The sequence below is a fragment of the Dromiciops gliroides genome, chromosome 3 (assembly GCF_019393635.1).
Source record: "Dromiciops gliroides isolate mDroGli1 chromosome 3, mDroGli1.pri, whole genome shotgun sequence".
Classification (NCBI taxonomy): Eukaryota; Metazoa; Chordata; class Mammalia; order Microbiotheria; family Microbiotheriidae; genus Dromiciops; species Dromiciops gliroides.
The window spans coordinates 398,869,922-398,897,611 of record NC_057863.1 but is presented as its reverse complement, the minus strand read 5'-3'; the positions used below and the strand labels follow the sequence as shown (position 1 = coordinate 398,897,611).

Genomic DNA, 27,690 nt, shown 5'->3' with positions numbered 1-27,690 from the left:
ACTAGGTGCTATCTTTGAACTCTCCACTCCCTCTCAAGAGCTGTCCCCATATCTAATTTGTTGCCAAGTCCTGCTGATTCTACCGACATAACATTCCTCTTATGTACGCCCTTCTTTCCTCTGATACTGTCACCATCCTGGTTCAGGATCTAGACTGTTGTTGGGTTATTGCAATAGTTGCTCTTGCTGCTTCAAGTTTCTACCCACTCTAGTTCATCCTCCATTCAGCTGTCAAAATGATGCTCCTAAAAGGCGGGTCTGATCATATGACCACTCTGTTCATTTAACTCCAGTGGCTCCCCATTACCTCCAGGATCAAATGGAACCCTCTATTTGGGGTTCAAAATCCTTCCTAACTTGGTTCACTCCTACATTGCTAGTCTTCTTACACCTTCTTCCCTGTATGTATTCGGCACCCCAGTGACACTGGTCTCCTTGCTGTTCCTCACACAAGACATTACATCTCTTGACTGGGCATTTTCACTGTCTGTCTCCCATACCTGGAATGCTTCTCCCTCCTCATCTCAATTTCCTGGTTTTCTTCAAATCCCAGGTAAAATCCCACCATTTGGGGAGGCTTTTCTTGATCCCCCACAATGCTAGTGTTTTCCTTATGTTGATTATCTTTAACTTATTCCATCTATATATTGTTTGTACATAGTTGTTTGCATTTCTTGTGCCTGCACACAGTAGGTCTTTAATAAATATTTGTTGACTAAGTGACCCTAAGAACTAAACAAGGTTACTGATGGATTGTTCATGAGAAGCGTGGTGAGGTATTGTAAGAAGTAGTTATCTGTAGGGTTACTCCTAAATTTCAAGGTAGTGATCACCCCCTTGGGGACCCAACCTGCCCCTGTGAGTACAAGTTTAAAGAATGGCACAGAGGGGATGCTATATTTGTATCTCTATCTATCTCTCTATCTACACAGATATACATATATTTACATAGGTATATGTTGTCTCCATCATATTCAATGCAAACTCCTTGAGGTCAGGAACTATTTCACTTTTTATTTTGAGTCACCAGCTCTTAGCATGATACTCGGCACATAGTAGGTCCTTAATAAATACTTATTGATTGTTGTTGTTTGTCCTTCATTCTCAAAGAGGACCAATGACATCAAGAGGGTCATGTCTTGACTTGCAAGTGAATTGGATTTAAGTGAGTCAGAGCCAAGCAATGTCAATCAACCTCACTCTCTCCTCCAAAGTCATTGGAGTCCAGTGGCAAAACACAGGTCAAGATCACTGGTGATGTCCCCAATACAGTGGGAGATCCTGGCCTTTTTAAGCTAAGGTCTTTCCCAGGTCTCAGTTTGTCTAAGGCAAAACCCATTCAGTAATTAAAGGTTAGGTAGGAACTGAGAAAAAATATCGTCTAGTTTGCCTTCACAAAAGAATCAGTCTGGGAAGGAAGACCCTCAGAGTTTGTGGCCAGAACAGAAACAATTGCTATTTACACTTACTCTGAGCCATCAAAACCAGAACAATGAGCAAGTGAGGCTTGGGATATATTATTGGCCATCTGGGAAAGCCAGAGTGATTTGGGTTTAAAGCATAGTCAAGAAGTTCCATTTGAATCACAACGGGCTTTAACAAAACCTAGTTTTCTAGAGCTGTATTTCAAGAAATCATAAATGAAAAACCACATGAGACAAAAGAGTTGATTGATTGATTGTTACCTTCTCCAAGCGGTATTCTCCAAACCGGAATCCTCTGATAATCTGGCTATAAATGAGTTCTGTGCTGACAGCATCCTCCTTGAAGTCATGCCATGGAGTGAAGATTTCTTTTCGGAAGAAGAAACGCCAAGGGGACTGGCGTTCATTCTCACCCTTCTCCTTGGTCAGTTGTTCACACTGGGAGATGGCATCCATCACATGGATCATGCCCTCCACCTAATGACCCAGAACCTGGGTAACAGAGAGTAGAAAGGGGCCTCAGATCTAGAAGTCAGCTTTCTACCAGTATGAGGAAAAAAGATAAACAATTTCTTGCTTTCTCAGTTCGTTCTCTCTCTCTCTCTCTCTCTCTCTCCTCACCCTGTAAGAATAGATACACAATATTTGTATCTGAACTGTTTCTACATCTCTGAGATTTCAGAGTAGAGATTGTCTAGTTTACCGCTTCATTTTTCTGCTGAGAGCTAGAGAGAAGTGATATGTCAAAGTTACCACAGCTAAAAGTGACAGAACTAGAATTTTAGACCCCGGGACTGGAACTAAAATCCAGGGCTGTTTTCCACTTTATATGCTGCCTTCCTTATGCATACATGCCACACCTATGCATGCTTGCATAAGGATACACAAAGACACATTCACATTTGTAACTGATCCTGCAAAATTTCAAAGAGTTTGTTCTCTAAGGGCTTCCTACTCAAATTTTAGCACATCTCTTATACCTATACTAGTTTCCTGCTTCTCAACTCCCTACCTACTCTCCATGTGCTTTCAAATTCTTGCTACTTTTTAATCTGTTAAAGACTTGCTCTCCTGAAAGCATCTGAACAATCGGTGTTATTAGTGTCTGAATGAGTGAGAGTGTCTTATTGTACTACCCATCCAGAGCTGTTTTCTTAGGGGGAGAGGCCTTAATTCAAAGAAGACTATCTCATAGGTAAAATTTAAAGGACAAGAGAGACATATTTTTTGCAGGAGAGGCTTCCAGATTATATGAGGAGGCAGAGAAAGTACTTTCCCCTACATAAATCTAGCTCTTCTTATGAAGATGGTACAGCACAGGTCTGTTCAAACCAAGTGTCATAAGAGTTACAGAATGTTAGAACTGCAATGTTAGACATCATCTAGTCTAAGTCCCTCATTTTACAGATGAGAGGGGATATGTCAATATCTTTGAAAGAAGATTCTTATCTGGATAAATGTGAAGTTCATTGTATTGTAATAAGTTCAAAAAAGAAACAAAAAGTGAAATCATTAGGAAGTACGGTGAAACGTTCAGGTTTTGACAATTTAATTTTGACAAGTTCTAAATGGTAGGACTAACTTTCTTTCATCAGGAGTTGGCTTGGTCTGATCATTTAAAGTAAAAATAATGCTTTTGGTTTTGAATGGCCCAAGAAGTTTCTCCTCACTTGGCCAGAGTCTATCTCCCTAATCAGAGGGAGGATAACCTATCTGCAAATAGGTCAGTTTGCACACTGGGATCATCACACACAGGTACACTGCCTAAAGATGAACTTGATCTAATATCTTTGGATGTAAAGGTACAAAGGTTATTTGGTATGTGGTCATATGGATATATGTTCGAATCTGTATGTTTGTGTGTGTGGGGGCACCTGAGTGTGTGGAAATCTGAGTGTGATGGTATGTGGGGCATGGTCTTTGGGTACTGCTGTGTGTTTGTGCATGTGTAAGTATGGGAATATGAGAGAATGGGAACATTGATATGTAGTCACAGATGTTGTATTGGAGGGTGCTTGAGTGTGACGGTGTCTGGCCAGGAATCACTTGGACGTGGAATTTGTGGGTACCTCAGCATGTGGTGACTGGGTATGTGATGTCTAAGTTTAAAGTATGGTGGTTTGGGCATAGACTGTCTGGTATTTGGGTGTAAGGTACGTATGAGGAAAGCTAAGTAAACTGAAGTCACTTCCAGTTCTGAGATTTTGTGCATCTGTAAGCAGAGTAAAAGGATGCTTGTGTGTGTGTGTGTGTCCACGTACATGTGTGTGTAGAAATAAACATGTTACCTTGTCATAGATGGCAATATAGAGGGAAAACCCAAAGAGATCCTTCAGTTGTAGTTTATCAGCTATATGCTGACAGACCTCCTTGGAAGAAGAGGCAGAGTCGGCTGCAATGGTCAGGCTTTCCCCATTCATCAGGGTGACGTTGAAGGGAATAGGAGTCTTGGACTTGACTGCCTGTAAGAAAGTCCCCAGAGAAAACTAGGACTTAGGGCCCCTCTCTGTTTTCTTGAGTGGGGCTGAGGCCAAAGATCCCCAGAGTCCTTCCAGCATTTACGCACTTGTGTGCATTGTGAATAATTCTACAAATCCCTCAGCAGGAAGAGATTTTAGTTTGCTCATGGGTGTGTATTATCCTGTCAACAACGACTGGAGCTGGCCTCCTCCACTCATCATGAACTTTTCCTGCCCCATCTTCCTGTAACTTGTGAGTATTCAACTATAAACTCTCTGGGGACAGAAGCTTATGTCTCACACACCTCTGTCTCCTCCATCACCTCCCACAGAGCCCGCACTCAGTGAATATTTGTTGAAGGAAGGAAAATAAATGTGAAAATAATACTGCCTTACATCTGAGGAGCATATTATACTAATAAGGATTATGTCTTCACAAACTTCTGTAATGGGCACAAACAAAGAAAAAAATCACCAGGATTTGATTCCCCAAGATGTTTGGGGGTGCCAGAAGGCATCATGTATTGAGAGAGAATTTCTGGATCGAACCTGCCCCCTACAAAATGATTATTATTATTATTACAGCTATCCTTTATATGGGACTTTAAGGGAAACTCAAAAGCAGGTAGGTGGTACAGTGGACAGAGCACCAGACTTGGAGCTAGGAAGACCTGAGTTCAAATTCTGCCTCAGACATTTACTAGTTGTGTGTTCCTGGGCAGGCATTAGATGTGTCAGTTTCCTCATCTGTAAAACGGGAGTAATAATAGCACCTTTCTCCCTGGGATGTTGTGAGAACAAAATGAGACAATATTTGCAGACCTTAGAGCACTATAGAAACCCTAGCTGTCATAATTATTTAAGGTTTGCCAAGTATATGATGTGTATTATCTCATTTGACTCTCACAACAATGCTGTGAAAGTAGGTGCTATTATTATCAGCATTTTATAGATGAGGGAAATTAAGACTTAGGGAAGTCAAATAAGTTTGTTCGGGATCACACAGCTAAGTGACAGGAGCAGAATCTGAACTCGGTGCTTTGTTCCTTCTTGTTATGTAGGCAATTTGCATGTTCTAATTAAACAATTTCTTGAACCTTTCTTAATTTTTCAATTAATAAGCAATTATTTTCTTTCCCTCCCAAATTAAAGAAAGGGAAAAAACCAACAACCCTGTGTAAGAAATATGCACAGTTGAAACACATTCCTACTTTGACCACATCCAAAACTGAATGTGACATGTGCATTGCCTCTCTGCTTGCTTTTTTCTTTTTCTTTTTCTTTTTTTTTTTTTTGGCAGGGCACTGAGGGTTAAGTGACTTGCCCAGGGTCACACAGCTAGTAAGTGTCAAGTGTCCAAGGCCGGATTTGAACTCAGGTACTCCTGACTCCAGGGCCGGTGCTCTATCCACTGCACCACCTAGCTGCCCCTCTGCTTGCTTTTTCAACCGTCCTCTTAATTAGATGATTTTTGCTAATGGTGACTTATTATGGTGTGGTAGGAGAGAGTGCTGCATTTATGGGACTCCAAATGACTGTGATTTGCCTAATTGATTACCCAGAACAGCTACCCTGAAAAGTAACAAGGAGTTCAGTGTCCATCCTCTCATGCAGTTGTACAGTTCCTACACAACAGGGATATTTTTATTCATATACCTCTATCCCCAGTATCTAGAATGATGCTGGGCATATAGCAGATACTGACTACATATCGATAATCTAGGGGACCACCTACTCTCAGAAACACCTGTCTTTTGCCATCCTCCCCATCTACAGAAAGCATGTGGAAAGGTATGGTGGCTTCCCTGTGGGATTTTGGGTAGGGGACACACCACTGGGAGAATGATGAATGTTGAGGATATACTATGAAGGACCCAGGACTAGAAGAGATCATTTTCACAGACTCTTCCTTTTCCTCCTTAACCTTGTTCTTACTACCTACTGATGGGCAGAAGGAGCCCTCTCTGGAAAGATGCGTAATGGGGATCTTCTGGTATAGGTGCAAAATGCCTCTGATGGTGTCTCCACATGAGACTTCATCTTTTCCCTGGTGTCTTCCATGTGGAGGATGCCATCTGAGGCATTCTGTTTGCATGGCCAGGAATCCCCATTTCCGATCTATTTTCCCCCTCCCAGCCCCCAGAACCTTGTCCAGAGTGATGGCTCCTACCTGGAGCTCTAGTGAGTTGGGAGTGCTCCGTCCTCACTCCATTGCATATGTACGCTTTCAGTCCGCTCTGTGCAGAAGGATTTTGTAGCCCGTTGGCCTTTGCTGATGAAATTTTAACAGGTACTTGACAGAGGAGAGGTTTGAAGACAAGAAGCAGGTATAAAATGAATCCAGCAGCTCTCCGGAGTCAGCATCTAAGGGACCGTCCCCCGCCAAGTCAGATTCATCACTGTAAAACTCAGATTCTAGTCAATTCTCAGGTTTTTCGTTTCCTGAAGGGATGAGTTGAGATGGTAATGAATACAAAAATAATAATAACTAACATTTATGTAGTGCTTACTATGTGCCAGGCACTGTGCTAAACACGTTACAAATATTATCTCATTTGATACTCACGGTAATCCTGGGAGATAAGTGACATATTATCCCAATTTTGCCAGATGAAGAAACTGATGCAAAGAGGCTAAATGTTTTGCCCAAGGTCACACAGCTAGTAAGTATCTGAAGCTAGATTTGAACTTAGATCTTTTTTATCCTAAGCCTTTCTCCACCATGCACCCAGATGACCAAAAATTAGACAACCACCAAGTAATTTATAATGGACATTCATAGAGTACTTAGAGGCAGCTAGATGGCTCAGTGGATAGAGCATTGGGCCTGGAGTCAGGAAGACCTGAATTCAAGTCCAGCCTCAAATACTAGCTGTATGACCCTGGGTACATCACTTAACCTCTATTTGCCTTAATCCACTGGAGAAGAAACTGGCAGACCACTGCAGTATCTTTACCAAGAAAACCCCATGGACAGTGTTGGTATGCTACAGTCTACAGGGTCATGAAGAGTTTGACACAAGTGAAGGACAGAACAACAAAGAGCTTTCACAGTTCTTATGTTGTTTTATCCTCATAACAATCCTATGAGATAGTTAGCCCTGGTATTACCATCCCTGTTTAGTCTAAGGTCCAGAGAGTTCGAATGATTGGTCTGGTGTCACAGAACAAAGCCTTGATAGATCTAGCACTGTAGGTGAAGTCTCCTAATCCCTGACCCAATAGGCTTTCTGACATACACGCTGATTCCCATTTTTAGATTGTATGATATTCTTTTGGGGGGTTGGGAAAAGGAGAGGGGGGAAGCAGTGGGATCACCTTCTTTTTTTTTTTTGCGGGGCAATGGGGGTTAAGTGACTTGCCCAGGGTCACACAGCTAGTAAGTGTCAAGTGTCTGAGGCCAGATTTGAACTCAGGTACTCCTGAATCCAAGGCTGGTTGCTTTATCCACTGCGCCACCTAGCTGCCCCAGGATCACCTTCTTAATTATATTCTACAATGTTAAAATGAATTTTTGCTGCTTGAGTCCTGTTCCTCCTCTCTCAGTCAGCAACCATTCCAAGTTAACCCTACCTGGGTCCAAGGCTGATTCCAGCCTCCCCACAGGATTTATGGAGTCCTGTCTGTCATAGGAACATGGGATTTAACACTGGACATCATTTTAAGGAAGTGTCCAGTCCAACACCTCAAATTATAGATGAGAGAACTGAGGCCCAATGGAAAATGTGATTTGTTCAGGTCACATAGTTATTAGGGAACAAACTAGGATCGAACCCAGGTCCTCTTATTCTAAAGCCACTTTCGTCTCCACTATACTATGGTTCCAAGTAACCCCAGAGACTTGGGCTCCCAAGAGGCCAAAGGCCTCTTTCCTTTTTCCCAAGAGCCAGGAAATTATACCTTAATAAACTTCTCCGAAGGGGGGGAAGCAGCCAAGGCAGAGACACAGTAGAATCCACCCTCTTGCAAAACTGCTCTTGTTATAGTTCTCAGACAGCTGCTTGCAGATTGTGGCAGTAGATCTCATCTCTGTAAGAGGCATACAATTAGTGAGCATGGAGCTGGTTGAAATTTTGGGTGAGGACGTCGTACCACAGATTGTAAAGATCTCCTGGTCCAGGTTCATTTATAGCTGAAGACATGGAGACTCAAGGGACTTGTCCAAGGAAATAGAATCAATTATTTTGGTGAGGGTGGAGACCTGAGAGGTCAGAATGGTACAGTCCACTCAGTTTATAGATGAGGAAACTGATCCTCAGATTGGGGTAGTAGAAGTAACTTCCCTGAGGTCACATAGAAAGTGGCAGAGATAACTCTGAAGGAGAAGGATGAGGACAAGGATAATAAAAGAAGAAAGAATGCTAAGAGATGGAGGATGAGGATAGAGATGGCACTTAGCTAAGATTTGTGCCTGAAATCTTTGGAGTTGACTGCTGCTGCTGCTGCTGCTGCTTCTCTTCCTCCTCCTCCTCCTCCTCTACTATACTAGGCTACCCTATACTATACTACTACTATACTATACTATGTTATGCTATGCTATACTATACTACTACCATACTATACCATACTATACTACTACTATACTACACTATACTATATTATACCATACTACTACTATACTACACTATTACTACACTACACTATACTACACTATACTATACTATACTATACTATACTATACTACTGCTACCACCTCCCCCCCACACACACACACACAGACACACTCCACAGTGCTCAGCTGCCCAGGACCCTTCACCTACTTTAACCTACAGGACCCCAGCAAAACTTGTTCTCTTCAAGAATTGTACCATGACATGAACTTTTAGTAATCCCCTTTCCCCAACAAAATTTGCTTATCCCAGATCCTATCCCTTCAGAGCATTATGTTCTTCTAGGTCCTAGCTTCTTAAACTGTGGGGCCCCATGTAGGGGTGTCCATGTGGGACCCCATGAATGTGGGGGTTGTGAAAAATTTGGCAACAGTAAAAGGTTATATATACACACCTACTTTACATACATATATACCCAGGGTTGCATAAACATTTCTTGGGAGAGAAGGGGTGTCAAGTAAAAAAAAGTTCAAGAAGCCTTGTTCTAAGTGATAGCTAACTAATCTGGGGAAGTCATCTATGAAGATTTATTCATAGTAGCCTCAGTTCCCCTAACAGTAAAATAAGGGGATTGGACTTCATGACTTGACCCTTCCAGCACAAATCTATGAACTTAGCAAGGTCAAAAAACATCCAAGGGACTGAATAAGTCTTTTGGCTCACCTAGATTTCATAGTATCATACTAATACTATACTATACTATACTATACTATACTATACTATACTATACTATACTATACTATACTATACTATACCATATTATAAAAAGTCAAAGGAACCTTTTCATTTGATTCATATTCCTACCCCATGTGGGAATTTCAGCCAGATGGACAGTCAGCTTTCGCTGAACAATCATAGCTAACTGGGGTGCTCATTGCTTTACAAGGCAGCCCGTTTCATTGAGGCACAGCTCTTACCTATTAGAAAATTCTTTCTCATATTGAGGTGAAATCTGCCTCCCTGTACCTTCCACTTAATACTACTCTCTGGAGCTTAAAAAAAATGGGCCTGCAGAACCAGAAGAACATTGTACACAGTATCATCAACATTGAGTGTTGACCTACTGTGATGGACTATATTCTTCTCACCAATGCAATGGTACAGAAGAGTTCCAGGGAACTCATGTTAGAAGAGGATCTCCAAATCCAAGAAAAAGAAAGAAAGAAAGAACTGTGGAGTATAGATTCTGATTGAACCATATTATTTCTTTTGTTTTGGGTGCTGTTTTTTTTTCTATTTTGAGGTTTTGCATCACTGCTCTGATTCTTTCTCTTGTAACAGGATTAATGCAGAAATAGGATTAATGTTATTATGTGTATATACATATGTGTGTGTATATATATATATATATATGTATATGTATAGAGATATATAGATATAACCTATATCAGATTACCTGCTGTCTAGGGGAGGGGGGGGGAGGGAGGGGAGGGAGGGAGGGAGAAAAATCTGAAATTGTAAAGCATGTATAAACAAAAGTTGAGAACTATCTTTACATGTAATGGAAAAAATAAAATACCTCATACATTAAAAAAAAATGGGCCTAATAAAGTTCTGAGTATTACGTATACTTGGGAATATTTTTTTGTTAAATAGGAGTTTTTCACTCTGAGTCACAGTTGTACTTCCTAGAAGTTTTGTGAAAATCAAACTTCTGGAAAGTAAAATTTTATGTTAAATTCCCAAGGAGGGTTAGTTATTTTAAGAGACCAAACAGTGACCCCTTCCTAAAGTGAAGAATCCTTCTTTGATAACCACACCTTTAATTCGTCTGTTCTGGAAAACAACAATTAGAATTTATTATTTATTTTATTATTTACTAATTATTTTGAATTGAACCTGCTATCAATCAATCAATTCATTATTTGCTTTAAAGCTTGCAAAGTGTGCTATTCAGTTTGTTCCTCTTTAATTATCTCTCTTTTATAGTTGAGGAAACTGAGGCTGAGGGAGAAGTTGTAATTTGCCCAGGGTCACACAACTACCAAGTGCTTGAGGCAGGATTGAAATTCAGCTCTTTCTGACTCCAGTGTTCTATCCACCACACAACCTAGCTGCTTTAAAAATGAGATTTTCTTCCCATACATCAGATTGCTTAAAGCAGAGCAAGTATAGACTTTTTTTTTGAAAAATGTTTGTTGTAATGAATTATGACCTTTATTTAAATATCAAGGAGTGGGGAAACTGCTCTGGTCTGTGTGCCCCAGCCTTCCCAGGCTAGAGGAAAGAAGACAGGCGTATACTGGTAAATGTTTAACAACCAACTCTGAAAATAAAATGTATCCATGACACACTTTTAAGCTTAATCTGCATTATTACCATTTCCCCCATCACTTTCTTAAGTCTAGACAATTGACAAAACAGCAAATTGAGCTCTGATTTGTAGTTTGCTGATTTCTGAGGTGTGAATGCTCATGCTGAGAATTTCACCATCCACTCTCTTAAGCAGTAGGAGCTGGCCCCAGGATACCTCTGGAGGCTAGGTAGAGTGAGAATGAAGAAGGATGAAGTAAGGATGGTGACCATCCGGTGGGAGGTGGCAGGAGGATGGAGTTGGGATTGCTAGAGCTGAGGAGACAGAATTGAAGGTCACTAACCTCATATTGGGTTGTTGGATGGCATTCCTGATGATGAAGTGTACCTTTTCCAGGTTGGACATAGGTCGTTCTGTGATAGGACTTTCTTCCTCGAAGGCCTCCTCTCCGATGCTCAGTGTGCTTGCTACCTAAAACCCAGTGTGGGAGTAGGAAGTGGGAAAAGGGGGGAGAAGGGTGAGAAGAAGCCTCTTCTGGAGAATTCTCTCCCCAGACAAAGTTGCTGTGTCCAGAGAGCTGTGGGCTCGGGGATGTTTTCTTTATTGTGAAGGGAAATAAAACTGGGACTATGGGGAGTAGAGGGAAGGTTGCCTCATTGTGTACAGCTGGGTAGGGAGAGCAAATGCACAAAATCTCCAGCTTCTGAAGATTAAAAATCTGAGGGCCCAAGGGCTCTACAAAGCTTCCCCCCAAAACTCCCCAAGCCAATATGATTCTCTCATGTTCTAGGGTCAGCATGGGACTTGTCTCGCTAAATGGGAGAAAGGGAGGAGATGGTGGGAGGGGCAGAGCCACACACAAAATAATGTAACTTTAAATTCAAGGCATCTGGAAATTGTTCTACAACATTCTCTGTTAAACTGAAGCATGGCTATCTTACAGATGAGAAAACTGAGGCCCAGAGAAATAAAATGAATTATCCCAAATCATAGAGCACTCTGCCCACTAATGCCTCAGGGAGGACATCTCTGGACAGCAAGGAAGCTGAGTCCCATCTCATGGCCCTTACCTGTCCTGTCAACTTGGATGAACGCTTCAGCTTCATGGAGGAAATGTCTCTGTTGCTCTTGTTCCTCAAAGTGGAATTCTGAATGAGAGAAAAAGAAGGAATCCCGAGGGTGAGAGAGGTACATAGGTTTGGGAAGGGAAAAGATGGTGGGGGCAGGGAAGTGAAATCCCTAATTGTGTGAAAGGAGCTAGCGAGGCTAACCCAGAGCAGTACTGGGCAATATAAAGTTAAAAAAAAAAAAGAAACACAAAACAACCACAACCACCTTCTGCTCTATTTGCTCTTTAGTTCAGTGATTAGAACATTGTGTCAGCAAGATCAAAGTCTTGGGTTTGATCCATTTAGCTTTTATTTCTTTCACTCCTGCAGACTGCACCTCTTAACTTGCATTGCTTACATCTTTTTTTTTAGTGAGGCAATTGGGGTTTTTTACATCTTCTAAACCCAACACTAATGCCAATTCTTCCAGAAAGCTTTTCCTGACCTTGTGCTCCCCCCATCAATAATAACCAGCGCCCCCTTAGGCCCTTAGACTTCATGTAGAATTTTTCAAACTCTCATTATGTAGTGTGTATTATAGTTATCTGTATTGGTTCTCATTCTTTCACCCAACTGTAAGCCCCAAGGCATGCAGAGTTCATGACTTTTCTAAACTCTGTATCTTTCTTAATACCTCTCATGGTACTCTGCACATAGGAAGCACTTGATGTGGGTTTTTTAATATTGTATGGCATGGTATGGTATGGTATGGTATGGTGCTTTATTGCTAGTCTAGACACAAACTAATTTTTTAGCAGATCTACAAAGAGATACATAACGCAGGCCACAAACTGGTGACCAAGTCATCTCCTAAATATTTACTGTTGATCACAAAGGGAAATGGGTGAGAGGATGCAATTGGCTTCACCTGCTGAAGATGCCCCACTACATCTCCCATCACTACCCTCTGCAAATTCAACATTAGTCCATCAAATATTAAAGTTATTTACTTCTAATGATGATACCACTTCCATTAGTGCATGGACACACCTTGGACCTCAGCATCTCTTGAAACTGCTCCATGCTCAAGATCTTGAACTCAGAGCTCCCTTCACTATGAATACACCTGCCTCCCCTTCCATTTCTCCCACCCCCTTCCATCTCCTGGACCTGTTGCATTACTCATTGTGAACTCCAGTTCCTTGCCACCTCCCTCTTTTCTCTGGATACCAACCATATTCTGGACATAGAACATGTTCCAAGTTTCTACCCAGTATGGAACACATGGTCAGTCATTTCAATGATGAGCTTTACCATCATCCCTAGAATCTTTCATTCCTTTGATATTCAACTTGTGCCTATCAAGTCATTCTTTACTCTTTCACCATCACTAAATCACCACTCATCTAGACTGTTGTTCAGTCATTTCAGTTGTGTCTGACAACAAAAGAGATGAAGAAGGGGGTGGTTAGAGAAGAACTAAGAGAAAGCAGAGTTATGGAAACCAAAGGAGGAAGGAATATTCAGGAAGACAATGGTCAGCAAGGTCAGGAAAGGAGGATGAGGACTGAGAAAGGGTTATTAGACTTAGCAACAAAGAAAAAGAGCATTTTCAGTAGAATGGTAGGATAAGAAGCCAAATTACAAGGAGTGAGTTTGAAGAGTGAATGCAAGGAAATAGTGGCAACAAGTGTTGGAAGTGTAGCTTTCTTGGGGTTCAGCATGAAAGATAGAAGGGATATAGAGAATGAGAGTCTGGGTGATGTCAAGATCAAGGGAAGGTTTTTATATGAGTCTTTGTAGGCAGTGGGGAAGGAGCCGGTGTTTAGGGAGAGAGACGACACACAACATAGCTGAACAGGTAGCCTTAGGGGAGAAAGCACTGGCAACTCTGAGCACCAGGCCTCTTGGAGGAAGTGGTGCTTGAGCAGAATCTTAAAGGAAGCCATTAGTGTTTGCTTCAGAGTTGGTAGTGAGAAGGGAAAGTATTCCAGGCATGAGAGAAAACCAGTTCAAAGGCAGAGATGAGTGGTAGGGCATCATATGTGAAAAACAGCAGGCAGACTAGTATGGTTAAACCTCTCTTTTTGTTGGTTCTTCACTCATATCCCAACCCAAAGCATGGTTGCTCTTCAAGGCTCTGGCCTGAGTCCTCTTCTCTTTGTACTATTCCCTTACTATCTTAGTGATACCACAAGCCCTTATGGGTTCAACTATCACCTGAAGGCAGATGACTACTGACTCTATACATCTAATTCTAATCTCTCAAACTCCAGTAATTCATTGTCAACTGCTTCCTTCACATCTCTATTTGAAAGTTAGTTGTTGAATGGATGATGAGGTTCCACCATTCAGATAGACTCAGTGGTAACATTCTTTTTTTTAATTAAAAAATTTAAAATTTAAAATTAAATTAAATTTTTTATCTTAAAAGTATTTTATTATTTTCCAGTTACGGATAAAGATAGTTTTCAACATTTGTTTTTATAAGATTTTGAGTTCCAAATTTTTCTCCCTTCTCTTCCCCCTCCTCAAGAGACACAAAACAATATGATTTGGTTATATATGTAGAATCACACTAAATGTATTTCTGCATTAGTCGTGTTGTGAAAAAAGAATCAGAACAAAAGGGGAAAACCTCAAAAAAGAAAAAAGTAGAAACAATATGCATTCAGATTCAGTGGTAACATTCTTATACATGAATGTTGCCACCTCTTCACAGAATCATAGACAGATTGGGAAAGGGCCTCAAAGGTTATCTAGTCAAACCCTATCTAAATCATGAATCCTGTATATAACATCCAATAAGTTATCATTCAGTCTCTGCTTGAAGACCTCCTTGAAAGGGAACTCACTACTTCCCAGGATAGTTTGTTTCACTTTTCAATAGCTCTAACAATTAGGAAGCTCTTCCTTATATTGAGCAGAAATCCATCTATCTCTTACTTCTGCCTATTCTTCCTAAATTCTTCACTCTAGGCCCCAGTAAAATAAATCTTCCATGTGGTAGTCCTTTAAATATTTGAAGATAGCTATCATGTCCCAAATGACATTAAAGCTGCTTCTAGATTAGATATCCACTACTTAATAGGTTAGAAAAGAGCCCTCTTAACTGCTCATGGGTCTGTTAAGATGGGGTCCCCTGAAAAGATCTCTGCTGGAGTCATTACTCCAAAGTCCCCACTGACCCAAACTAAGGGTTCCTGAATTTCCTCACTTCTCTCAAACTCCTAAATTGGTGCTGCTTGGGTGGTCTGTCTCTTTGATGGAGCATGACCCAGTTTTTAAGACCAAAATAAGAACACAGTGCATGCCAGTGCCCTGCAAAGTCTGCTTTGTGCTAATGGCCATGTGACTTAAGCCCAGGAGTTAGGATTTATTTCTGGCTTTTTTCTCATCTACTCTACAAGGGGACTATGCACTATGCACTATGCAGCAGGTCCTCAGCAGTGAGAACGAGGGTTCCTATTGAGCCATCTACATACTCTTTGTCCTCCTAGTCATCAAGCATGCACATCTGTGTTACTGCCAGGGTCAGAGAGTCTATGGTTGTCGATCATAGGATAGATTTTGTGGCCAGATTAGGAAATCAGTCTGTGGTCATTTGGTGGCTGGGATTAGTCATAGTGAGACTTAAAAGGTCAATTTGTGGTCAGGGTCAGGGATCAGTTGATGACTGTGGAATAGGGTTTTTCCTTTGTACAAACTAATTGGAATGCACGGAAATCAGGGCCTATGCAAGAATTTTGAGCTAATGGAAACCCAGAAATAGTTAAGGAGCATAAAAATGCAAGCTAAGAGAGAAGACTTCTGGTCAGGACTAAAGCATTCCCTGATGCATCAATGCCCTGAAATACAGGGTGTCCCAAAAGCTATAAAAGCTTAAACCTGCACTAAGACTTTTGGGACACCCTGTATATGATAATAGTCCTAATGGGGGATCAGTCTCAACTTGGCTACATGTTTACTACCTGTGTAACTTTAGGCAAGTCACTTAGCCTTTATAGTTTATACACACACACACACACACACACACACACACACACATGTATGTATATATATGGTTTATATGTATATACATATATATAGTTTATATATATGGTTTCCTCATCTGTAATAATATGGGCCAATATATAAAAATGGTTATTATATACTTGGCAATGTGCTAAGTGCTTTACAAATATTAATATCATTTGATCATCACAACTCTTTGAAGTAGGTACTATTATTATCTCCATTTTACAGATGAGGAAACTGAAGCAAACAGAAGTTAGGTGACTTGCCTAGGGTCACACAGCTTAGAAGTGTCTAAGGTCAGATTTGAACTCAGGGCTCTATCCATTGTACCACTTAGATGTCCCATCTGTAAAAAGAGGGAATTTTGTACTTAGTGACCTCTGAGGTCCCTTTCGGATCTAAATCTACAGTCTTATGATCTGTGGCATGTACTTTAACCATTGGGCAACCAGCCATGACTAATTTGGCCACTGTTTTCCTTTAAGAAACAGCAGTCAGTGTCTGGCATTCTTAATAATAATCCCTTGCATTCATATAAATCATTTGCACTTTATTTCTTGGTCTTAAAGGAGTGAGGTTCAATGGGAGTAAGGGTGATCAGAAGTGACAATTTCCCACCTTTAGTTAGTGTGGGCTCAATTTCCTCACTCCTTACCTTCTCTGGCACACTCTCCGTCAGAAACTGGGCGCTGCTCTTCTTGCCCAGAGTGTCTTGGATTTGTCTTGTTACTGATTTAGCCTGGGGATTGCTGCTCTTGGCAAACAGCTGTGGCTCAGGAAATTCTCCCATGAATCGCAGGATAATCTTCCACACAACTAGAGCAGTCTAGGGAAGAGGAAACACAGAAAAAGAGGTGAGAATGACTCATCTTGGATGTGGGGACCCTTCTTTGTGAACATACCTGTTTTTCCTACCTCTAGAATGTATACATGTGGATGTATAGATACTCATGCACAAATGTCCACGTAGGCATGCATGTAACACCCAAAATATGTATAGAGACGTTCAGTTCAATTCAATATTTTTTTGGTGAGGCAATTGGGGTTAAGTGACTTGCCCAGGGTCACACAGCTAGCAAGTGTCAAGGGTCTGAGGCCGGATTTGAACTCAGGTACTCCTGAATCCAGGGCCAGTGTCTTATCTACTGCACCACCTAGCTGCCCCTCAATTCAATATTTATTAAATAGCTACTGCGTGCCAGGCACTGTGCCTCCATCTTGTACTGCAGTCACACATATAGACACATAGTTTGGGGGTAGTTAGAAGCCAGAGAACTTCTTCTAACTCCTTCTTCCAGCATCTCATTTCTCTGGGGGTTAGTCAGGGACTAGGGCCATTACAGGAATTGGTTACCTATTCTAATGGTCTTTTCTGTGTTTCCCATTTCCTTCCCCCACCCACCAAGGCAGTGTCTGAGCCTGCTCCAGAGACCTAAGAAATCAGCGTGAAGAAGACTGTATCTATCATTCTGCTCCTTGAGGAGAGTGAACAGCAACAAAATGAACAGAAGCCCCAGAGGAAGGCAGGATTTGCTCTTGTTAGCACCCCTGTCAGAGCATGGATCCAGGGCTGTAGGGACCACAGGGTTGCTTCTCACAACCTTCTCTCTTCCTGTCCCGACTTGGTTCTTTGATTCTTAGAACCAGTGCTCCTCCTGCTCCTCCGTACCCGGGGAGGAGAGGGTGTAGCCTCAGCTACTCTGGGGAAGAAGAGGTCTGGGAACAAGGTACCTTGAAGTCTTCATCCTCCTCATGGAAGAGCAATGGGTGGTGGAGGGGCCGGCGAATGTGTGTGTGTGTGGCATTCTTCTGGAAGTAGGTAGCGGCAAATTTGGGGAAAGTATACTTGTCCAGGTCATCGGTGTCTTCGTCAGACTCCACGGACATAGGGATAGTGTCCAAGTCTACCTCAGTCAACTTTGGAGTGGTTGTTTCCAGGTCCTGGTGGGAACAGTCAGAGAGACAGTAAGATAGATATACGGTCAGTTAACTTCAAAGTCAACCTGACAGACTATATCATTCAAGAAAGAGAGACTGAGCAACTACTGTGTGCAGCCCTGGTAGGATTCTCCTTTCCTACATCTCCATCTACTTGAAGTGTCTGAGAACTAGCCTCCCTCATTTCCCCCAGTCTTCTCCATCTCACTTGTCTTTGTTGAACAAATGGTCTAGGATAGATGGGAAAGGTATACATTTTTCCTATACTGCCTGCAGGATACCCCTCAAATGAATTGCTGACACATTTTGTCCCTCTTTGGATTCCCCTTCTTCCCTTTTTCTTGCTTTTCCCCATATCTTCTAATAGTGCTTAGTCTGTCAACAACCTCTCTTTCTTCCCTCTGTTATTTAATGCTTTGTATTAGTCTTTAGGGGTATGTGTGTGTGTGTGTGTGTGTGTGTGTGTGTGTGTGAGTCTTGTCTCTTCAACTGCACAGTAAGTTGCTCTAGGACAGGAATAATGTCTTCTTCTCTTGTATCTTTACCACACCTAGAAGGCTGAGTAGAGAATAGACACTCAATAAAGACTTGTTAAATGGGCTGAACTTACCTCAAATCCCTGTGGTGCCTGGCCTTCCTGGCCCCCTATGATCACTGGAAGGAAGCCAAATACTTCCTCAACCATTTCAGTATCATTGACAGGGTCATAGATTGAATGGCGTTTCTTGGCAGGTTGGGCTATTTCCTTCTTCTTCTTCTCTTCTTTCTCCAGGGCAGCCAGATGTTCCTGCTCACACAATAGAGGCATAGACGTTACTGATAGGTGGACCAGGCCATTGGGCCCTAATGGGACTGAACTACAATGAGAAGGCCAGCAAATGGGGTCAAATTCCGTTTATTTGGATTACTTGACGGGGAGGGAGCTAGAGAAAGTGAATTATTGGATTTTACAGTAGAAAGGGCACTGACTTTAAGAATGTGAAAACCATGGTCCTAGTCTTGTTGCCCAGGGCGTGTACTTGGACAGACCACTTTATTTCTCTAAGATTCAGTTTTGTCATCTCTAAAACAAGGATGATAATACCTTCCATCCCTCCCTTATAGGGTTGTTATGTGGATCAAGTATGATAATGGATTTCAAAGTATTTTGGAAAGTATAAATTACTATTATATAATAAACAATCATTAGATAATAAAATCAATGATCATATTTATATTTACCATATAACAACACCTATATTTATCATTATGTTATATACAAAAATGTTATGCCACATATAACAACATGTATTTATCATATAACAACATATAATATATTATACATATAATCATAGCTATTATTATTATACAGACAGCACCTCCCACTAAAGGCTAAATGCTGTCAAACACAAGTCTTATGAGGGTGAGGAACATTCTGCAATCCACACATGAGATTAATTTACAATAAGCACATTCATTCCATGCAAATGGAAATTGCTGGAGGGATTGGAAGCTATTCTCTTTTTCACACTATTCCTTACTCGAGCAAATTCTCCCTTTCACAAATGGAGCAAAGAGAAATGTCACACTAGCCCTTGTCTACCTTATCACAGAGTCTTAATGTATCAGGTCCAAATTAGTGATGACTTGAGAACATTTCATACTGGGAACAAGAACGGTGAAAAGGTTTGCCTGGGGTCCTTCATCTAACTGTGGCAGAACTAGAACTCGGCTTCCCTGACTCTTACTCCAATCCTCTTTCCAAGAGAAGATCCTGTTTTTGTCCCCTTCCCCCACCCACCCTTGTTACCACAGCTGCTCCCTTGTGTAACTGGCTGGAGTTTTCTCTCTTCTCCTTGACTTCATGCTCCCTCTGGACTAACCAGCAGGGAAAGGGTCATAAGGAGACAGAAGCAGGGAAGGAGTGGAGGGAGTGGCCTCTAGATAATAATCAAAGTTAGTGTTGAGGGGAGTTTGGGATCATCAGATGCAGGCCCATGGACAAAGGTTTGGCTTCACTGTTTCCTGAGGCAGGACAGGGGCTAGCGCCTGCCACCTGAGTTTGTCCCGCACCTTTTCCAGACGACTGGCTTCTTTCTTTGCCTTCTGTGACCCGACGATCAGCCTCAAGTGTTCCTCCTCCTGCACATGGAACTTCTCTGCCTTAACTCTGTTCTTGTGCTGCGGGAAAGGGCCTCAAGGTTAAGGCTGCCCAGACGTTCCAACTCATCCGGGAACAGACTGATCTGGCTGCCACTCACATAAATCTGTACACTGTCTTCAAGACATCCTTGTTACAAATACCGCACAGTATCTTAGGATCTAGGTTCTCCGGGAGATGCAAATTCCACCCATCCTTTCAAGTTGTTCAGAAAGTCCACTTCCTTCAGGAGCCCTTACCTGATGCTACAATCCACAAGAATCTTTCATTTTGCTAGGGTGCTTATCCCCAGTACCACCTAATGTAGCACATGATCACATATTATCATCATCAAACTCTTCCACATATTAACTCTTCACCTACACTGTAAATCCCAAGGCGATGTCCCCCATTCCTTTGTACTCCCTTGGGCATCACTCAACCAATCAATCAACCAAAAATTATTAAGCACCTACTATGTGCCAGGTATGGTGCTAGATGCTAGAAATAAAAAGGCATCCCTGCCCATGAGGAACTTACATTCTATTGGTCACTAATCTTTCTATCAGTTTCAAGGTTTGCAAAGCACTTTACATATAGTATCTCATTTGCTTCTCACAACAATTCCGTGAGGTAAGAGCCATGGGTATTAGAAGATCAGGACCAGGCCTTTGATTTTTTTTGGTGTAAAGAACTTCCAGATGAGGAAACTCCCTTGGCCAATGTGGACTGGTATCTTCTCTTCAATTTAACAGTCTCAGAGAATTGCCTAGAGTCCTGAGAAATTAAATGACTTTCTCAGTCACCCAGTCACTAATTGTAATAGTGGGGATTGGAACTCAGTTCTTCCTGACATTGAAGCTATTTCTTTCTCCATTATGTGATGCTATCTTGTGGAATCAAATTGAATAGTTACAGATCCAGGGAGTAGGGAATTCTCTGGGCTTTCTGTTGCTAGACATACTTCCCTATCCTCCCATTTGTCTCTTCATCTGGCCCTAGCCATGCTTCTTATACTCATCTCTAACCTCAGTTGTCTCTTTCCTCTGCCTCTGCTCCTGAGCCCAAAAGGATCCACAAAAAAGAGATCCGGGCACATAAAGGCCTGGTATTTGAACCCTCAAAGACTCAATGTGACCTAATCTAATGCTTTGTTCTTGTCACACCCACAAGGCACCAGAACATATTTTTAATCCGTAGGTATGAGGGTAGGCAGCTCTAGAAAATTATTCCATTTTATTTGTTTTGTTTTGACATTTTTTACCATGAATTTAATAATCATCAATACACATGTCAATATACGAGGAAGAATAAAAAAGAGGGTTGTGTATGAAACTATGTGCTTCTGTGGCATATGATTGCTTCAGAAAATGGTTCCATGGAGATTCTGAAGATCCCACCTTATCACTGCTCCCCTTCTCTTGCCTGACTCACCCCCATCATCATCCTTGCCCTCACCTTACCACTCTGGTCCCCACTCCTGTACTTTCCAGCAAGTTCTATATTACTGAAATGTAGCATCCCTCGGACTTCAGGCCCTACCTCTCTTTTTCTCTTCTTGAAACTTTGTCGGGCAGCCATTCCCCTTGCATATGACTGGATCACCACCACTGCACGCTTCTTCTCTGCAATCTTCTGACGAATCAGATAACCTCGGCAAAGGGCCTGGAACTGGATAACTTTGGCCCGTGTGGCCTTATATTGCTTTGCCAATTGCTGCCTTCGAGCAATAGCCTGTAGCCTCTCAAAGCCCAAAAGGATCTGCAGAGAGCAAGAGATATATTAATGGGAAGGTGATATAGGTTGGCTAGGGCAGAGTTACATGGAAATTCTGAAATAATATAAGTAGAAGGAAAACCAGAAAGGAACCCGCTTTCCAAGATTCCAAGATCATAGAATCTTTTTTTTTAGGGCAATGGGGGTTAAGTGACTTGCCCAGGGTCACACAGCTAGTAAGTGTCAAGTGTCTGAGGCTGGATTTGAACTCAGGTACTCCTGAATCCAGGGCCGGTGCTCTATCCACTGTGCCACCTAGCCGCCCCCAAGATCATAGAATCTTAAAATTAGATGAGACCTCTGAAACCAACTAGTACAACTCATATTTGACTAAGAATTCTCTGTTATTGTTATTTAATCATTTTCAGTCCTGTCTGACTCATCATGACCCCTTTTGGGGTTTTCTTGGCAAAGATACTAGAGTGGATTTCCATTTCCTTCTCCAGATCATTTATCTCTATTATTTGAGTTAGCCCATAACGTTATCTTTTTATAAGTGAAAAAATCATACATATCAACTAAACTCAGAAGTCTAGAAGAACAATGAAAAATTCATGATTTTGTCCTTCTAATTAAACTACAAATACATATACAATAAAAGTATTATATTCAGAATGAGAGAAGTACAAAGGAAAAGTCCAACTGAGAAGCATAAAAGATTGGAGAGGGAAGGCCTCATGGGGAAGGTGGCATTTAGGCTAGGCCTCAAAGGAAAGAAAGGATTTCAAAAGATGGAGCTACTGAGTCCCTTCTAGACATGGCAATGGTGTGTGCAAATGCAGAGAAATGAGGGCCAGAAAGATGAAGAATTGTTAGCAGTGACGTTGCCTGACACAGAGAACATGAAGAGAAGCAGGAAAGATATGGCTAGAAAATTGATGTCACAGTAAGGATTCTGTGGTCCCTCCTTTAGCTAAAGGGAAGCCACCAAACATTTTTGAGGAGGGAATTGTGCATTAGGAAGATGGATTTGTCAGTGGTGTGAAGAGTGAAGATTAGAGTGAAGGCAAAGAGATCAATACAACAGGCAGGTGAAGAAGGGCAATGGATGTAAGAGAGAGGGTGGAAATAAAATCTATAGGACTTGGAAAATGATTGACTGTGCTAAGGAAGGGAAGAAGAAAGAGACAAATATGATTGAGGTTTCTAGTCTGGGGGATCAGAAGATGGTTGTACCATAAACAAAAATAAGGACATTAGGAAGAGAGGCAGGATTATTGGGGGGGAAATACTTCAGAGGCAATGTCTAGCAGGTGGTTGGAAATTTCAGATTGGTTCTCAGGGGAGATACTTAGATTTTTGGTCATTTTTTCAGTCATGTCTAACTCTTTCTGATCCCATTTGGGGTCTTCTTGGCAAAGAAACTAGAACGGTTTGCCATTACCTTCTCCAGCTCATTTCACAGATGATGAAACTGAGACAAACAGGGTTAAGTGACTTGCCCAGAGTCACACACCTAGTAAGTGTTAAGTGTCTGAGGCCAGATTTGAATTCAGGTCCTCCTGACTCCAGGGCCAGTGCTCTATCCACTGCACCACCTAGCTGCCCCTATTTGGATATATAGAGAGGGACTCATCAATCAACAAGCATTTATTAGGTATTTGGGGACACAAAGATACAGTTCCAGTCCTCATGAAGCAACATTCCATCAGGGGAGATAACTTGATCACAGATAAGTTCCAAATGATTGGAAGTAGGGGAGAGTACTAGTAGTTAAGGGAGAATCAGGAAATTTTTCATTAAAGGAACCTTTTGAGCAGAATCTCAAAGGAAACTAGGGATTCTTATAGAAAGAGGTAAGGGAGCATGGGGATGGCCATTGAAAGACACAGAACCAGGAAATGGAACATTGTGAATAAGCAATGGTAAGAATGGCAGAGTGAATAGAGTGCTTGAAGGGGAACCATGTACAGAATGTGGCTGGAAAGGTAGGTGGGGACCAGACTGTGGAGGGCTTTAATTGTCAGAGGACTTTATATTTTATGGTGCCCCTGGAGGCTTCTGCATAGGGGAGTGATATAACCAGACTCATACTCTAGGAAAATCACTTCAGCAGCTATGTGGAAAGTGGGTTGGAGTGGAATTAGATTTGAGACAAAACATTTCAAAAGCTACTGCAAGAGTCAGGGTGAGATATGGCAAGGGATTGAAATAGGATGAAAAGAAAGGGAGGAATTCGTTGGCCCCCATTGCACTGCTTGGCTATTATTATCCAGGCCTCCAACTTTGGGCTCAGTTGATTCCCCATCCCAGGGTCCTGCTATGAGTTTTCAGAAAGAACTGGAGGGGGCAGCTAGGTGGTAAAAAGTGGATAAAGCACCGACCTCAGGAGGACCTGAGTTCAAATCCAGACTCAGACACTTGACACTTACTAGCTGTGTGACCCTGGGCAAGTCACTTAACCCTCATTCCCCCGCAAAAAACAAAAAAAAGCAAAAAAAGAAAGAACTGGAGCCCACACCTTAGAACCCATAGGAGTCTCAGCTGTGGGTCCTGTCATCTCAGGAGCAGGGTACCAGCTCCAGCCCCTCATACTTTCAACTCCTCTCCATGCTTCTACTCTGTAGCTGGACATCAGGCAAGAACAGTGCTAAATATGCAGAATGTGACACCCATGGGAATTTGCTTTGCTTAAGAAGACACACACACAGAGACAGAGTCAGAGAGATCTATATCTCTAAGGTAGGTGGAGGCCATACAGACATACTTTTATATAGAGAGATGTGAGACAGATATCTATCTCTTTTTATCTCTATACTTAAGCAAGCAAATTCCCACCATAGGAGTCATAGATATAAATATCTATATATCTCCATCTATCCATCCACCTATCTTTCCTTCCATCCATCCATCCATCCATCCATCTATCTATACATCATGAATATACTTATATGCAATTATATACAACCCTTATTATAAGGATTTTGTTTTTCTTTGGGGAAAGGAATAGGAAGGAGAGAAAATAAATGCTTGTTAATAAAGTTTTTTCCCATCTCTCCCATTTGATGTGGAGATGTCTTTGCCAATCCTTGCTTTTCCTGACCTTTTCATATGCAAATGGGCCATTCAAAATTTTCCTTCCTCTACCAGCTGGGAGTAGGCAACTTAAAATTTCATGTCATTTATGATCTTTAAATAGGCCCCTCAAGATGGTCCTTAAAAGTCTGAAAAGGGCAAAGTCTGAAAGAGGCTTTACACATGTCCTTTCTCTTGGGGATGGAAAGAGGAAGATGAACCAGTGGCCAGAGAAAGGGGTGGCTTGAAAGATGGGATGGGACAAAGAAGGAGCAATGTCATGGGAATCAAGGGAGCCGAGAAGAAAATGTCAGAAAGAAGGGGTAGTCACAGCAGTGCCCAATGCAGTAGAGAGGCCCAGGAGACTGAGGCATGAGAAAGGCCAAAGAATGGGGTGTTTAGGAGGTCTTTGGTAACCTTGGAGAGAGCTAATTTCTCTTTGATGCTGCAGATATTAGGCTGGCTACAGTAGAGATCCTAGTCCACAAATGTATTCTCTTCACTCTTTTCTTTATTTAAATTGTAAGTTCATTGGTATAAGGAGGAAACTCCCTCTGACAATATAGGGTGACACTTTCTCAGCAACTCATAGTAAAGATACTGAGAGAATGGATCAGTGACTTGTTCATACAGCCAGGGTCCCATAGCGAATATTTGTCATAAATACTGGCCTTTCTGACTTCAAAACTGGTTCTCTTTCTACTGTGTTGGAATGGTTCTCTGAATTCTCCTTTACATGTGGAAGATAAATCTAATCCAATTCATTTTGGGCAACCACTCACTTTCAGGGTCTCCTGATGAAGTTACCACTTCTCTGTTCAGTCTTTCCTTCAGTAGTAGCTCAAGGATTTTAGAGCTATTTAAGGTATACACCATTCCCTCCCACAGATTTCTGGGGATCCTCTGCCAGCTTTCTTACCAGTTTGTAATTCTTTCTGGAAGTATAACCTCTCCACATTGCCTGAAGGGTCACAGCTGCTCGCTTCTGATTCAGGAATTCCTTCCTAGAAAAAGAAAATGCCAGTTGGAAATCTAAAAGTTTCAGAAATATTGAAGCAGTGGGTAAGGTTGGCATGAGAGGTAGAGAGGACAACTTTGGAGATGAAAAAAATTGAAAAAAAATTTTTTAAGTAGGAATGTGACTCTAAGAACCATTCCTAGTAGGTGTTCATTCTATGACTGAGAAAGAGCTCTGTATTCTTCTCCCATGAGCATGAATAGGATAGAGATTAGACTTGATTATATTATATATCAGTGTAGGGAATCCTAGGTGAGGAAATTCCCTCTACCAATCACCTTCTTTGTAATTTATAGTCTTAGAAAATTGCCTAAAGCACTAAGCAGTTAAATGACTTGCCCAGGGTCACATAGCCTCTTGGCTGTGTCACAGTGGGACTTGAACCCAGTTCTTTCTTCTATCTACTACACTGCATTGACTTTCTTTCTCTCTCTCTTTCTTTTTTTCTTTCTTTCTTTGCATTAACTTTCAAATATGTTTGTGCACAAGAAATCAGATTAAAATGGATGCTAAAAGCAGGATTGAAGGGGAAAAGAAGTCATGCAAGGGGAAGGTATGTAGAAGAGTATATAGAATGAGATTTGGGTCAGTTTTCCTTGCTTAGTCTTTTTCATTGCCATGATAGGAATACTTATGGGCTGATAAAAAAGCCTCCTTTATTCAAGTCCTACTTTGATAGCTCATCACAGAATGAAGGTAACTCTGAATTTTTAAAAGTAACATCAGTGGGGGCAGCTAGGTGACACAGTGGATAAAGCACTGGCCCTGGATTCAGGAGGACCTGAGTTCAAATCCAACCTCAGACCCTTGACACATACTAGCTTTGTAACCTTTGTAACCTAGCAAGTCACCTAACCCTCATTGCCCCACCAAAAAAAAAAAAAAAAGAAAGAAAGGAAATGAATGTTGTAATTGGAAAAAATAAAATACTATTAAAAGTAACATAAATGGATTATAAGTGTGGGCAGATCTGTTACCATGCTCCAAAGACTCTGTAGATGCCTCTACCTTGGTTGTTCCCAAAGCCCCTGTCCTGGGCTCTCTTCTCTTCTCCCTCTAACATCTCACTTGGTGAAATCATCAGCTCCCTTGGGTTCAATTATCATCTCTATGCAAATAATTTCCAGCTCTCTATATATCCAGCCCCAACCTCTCCCCTGAGCTCTAGTCTTTTGATGCCTTTAGCAATCTGGGTTGGGGGTGAAGTTGTCAAGAGCAAGAGAGCTCTTCAGTTTTCTTTAGACCTCCTTTGAACTCATGAGTTTCTTTATGCTCTGTAGTTGGGTAATTCTCACAGTTTCAAGAGAGATGGGTAAGACCAACTCCACTTCAGGTTACTGAAGGAAAAGAGCCTGGGAAGACTTGAGGGGGCTGACAGTCTCCATCATGTCCCTGTCCCCAGCTTGCTACATTAGAGACTTCAGAGAACTTCCCCTTGGGTGAAGTCTGGGGCTTTCTCTCTTGGTTGAGCTGAGTTATTTCAGTCCTAGTGGGAGAGCTCCTTCATTCTGTATCGTTTGGTGTATATCCTACATATACCTTCTCTGATTTCTCTTATGCTATCAGATTGGATAAATGGTTTTCTTGACTAATTGCTATTGGTGTGTTCATTATGGAGTTGGTATTTTGGTGGGAAAGGAGTCAAGCCTTGGATATAAAGCTTGGAGTCCTCCTTCTCCCCCATTTAATGAAACAATGATGGAAAGTTAAATTGAACCTGAAAATAACATCTCCTAGGCTAACAATACTCAAGGGAGAAGATTTAATTTTAGCTCAGTACTCCCTTTCTTTAAGGAGAACAGAGAATCCTTCAGGATTCTCCCCCTTCTGGCAGGAATTAAACTCTCCCTTGGAGAAGGGTGGAGGGTAGGGAAGAGGCTAGAGATGCCCATTCTGCTTCCCTTTAAGCCACACAATGACACCCTGGTGATGTGTGAAGGGGACAGCCCTTACAACATGTTGGGCATCACCATAAGTGAATAGAGGCCAGGAAATAGACCTCATTTTTCAC

The 27,690-nt window shown here is 41.7% G+C and overlaps 1 protein-coding gene across 1 annotated transcript in view; it reads right to left on the bottom strand.

Moving 5' to 3' along the window:
* Positions 1-27,690, bottom strand: part of MYO7B (myosin VIIB) — a 119,904-nt gene that overhangs the window by 39,487 nt on the left and 52,727 nt on the right. Inside the window, 13 exon segments of the mRNA XM_043993570.1 lie at positions 1,686-1,901; positions 3,713-3,886; positions 7,784-7,807; positions 7,809-7,892; positions 7,894-7,912; positions 11,091-11,218; positions 11,818-11,895; positions 16,469-16,639; positions 17,545-17,754; positions 18,362-18,538; positions 19,804-19,911; positions 21,413-21,631; positions 25,581-25,665. Coding sequence (XP_043849505.1) covers positions 1,686-1,901; positions 3,713-3,886; positions 7,784-7,807; positions 7,809-7,892; positions 7,894-7,912; positions 11,091-11,218; positions 11,818-11,895; positions 16,469-16,639; positions 17,545-17,754; positions 18,362-18,538; positions 19,804-19,911; positions 21,413-21,631; positions 25,581-25,665 — 1,693 coding nt within the window.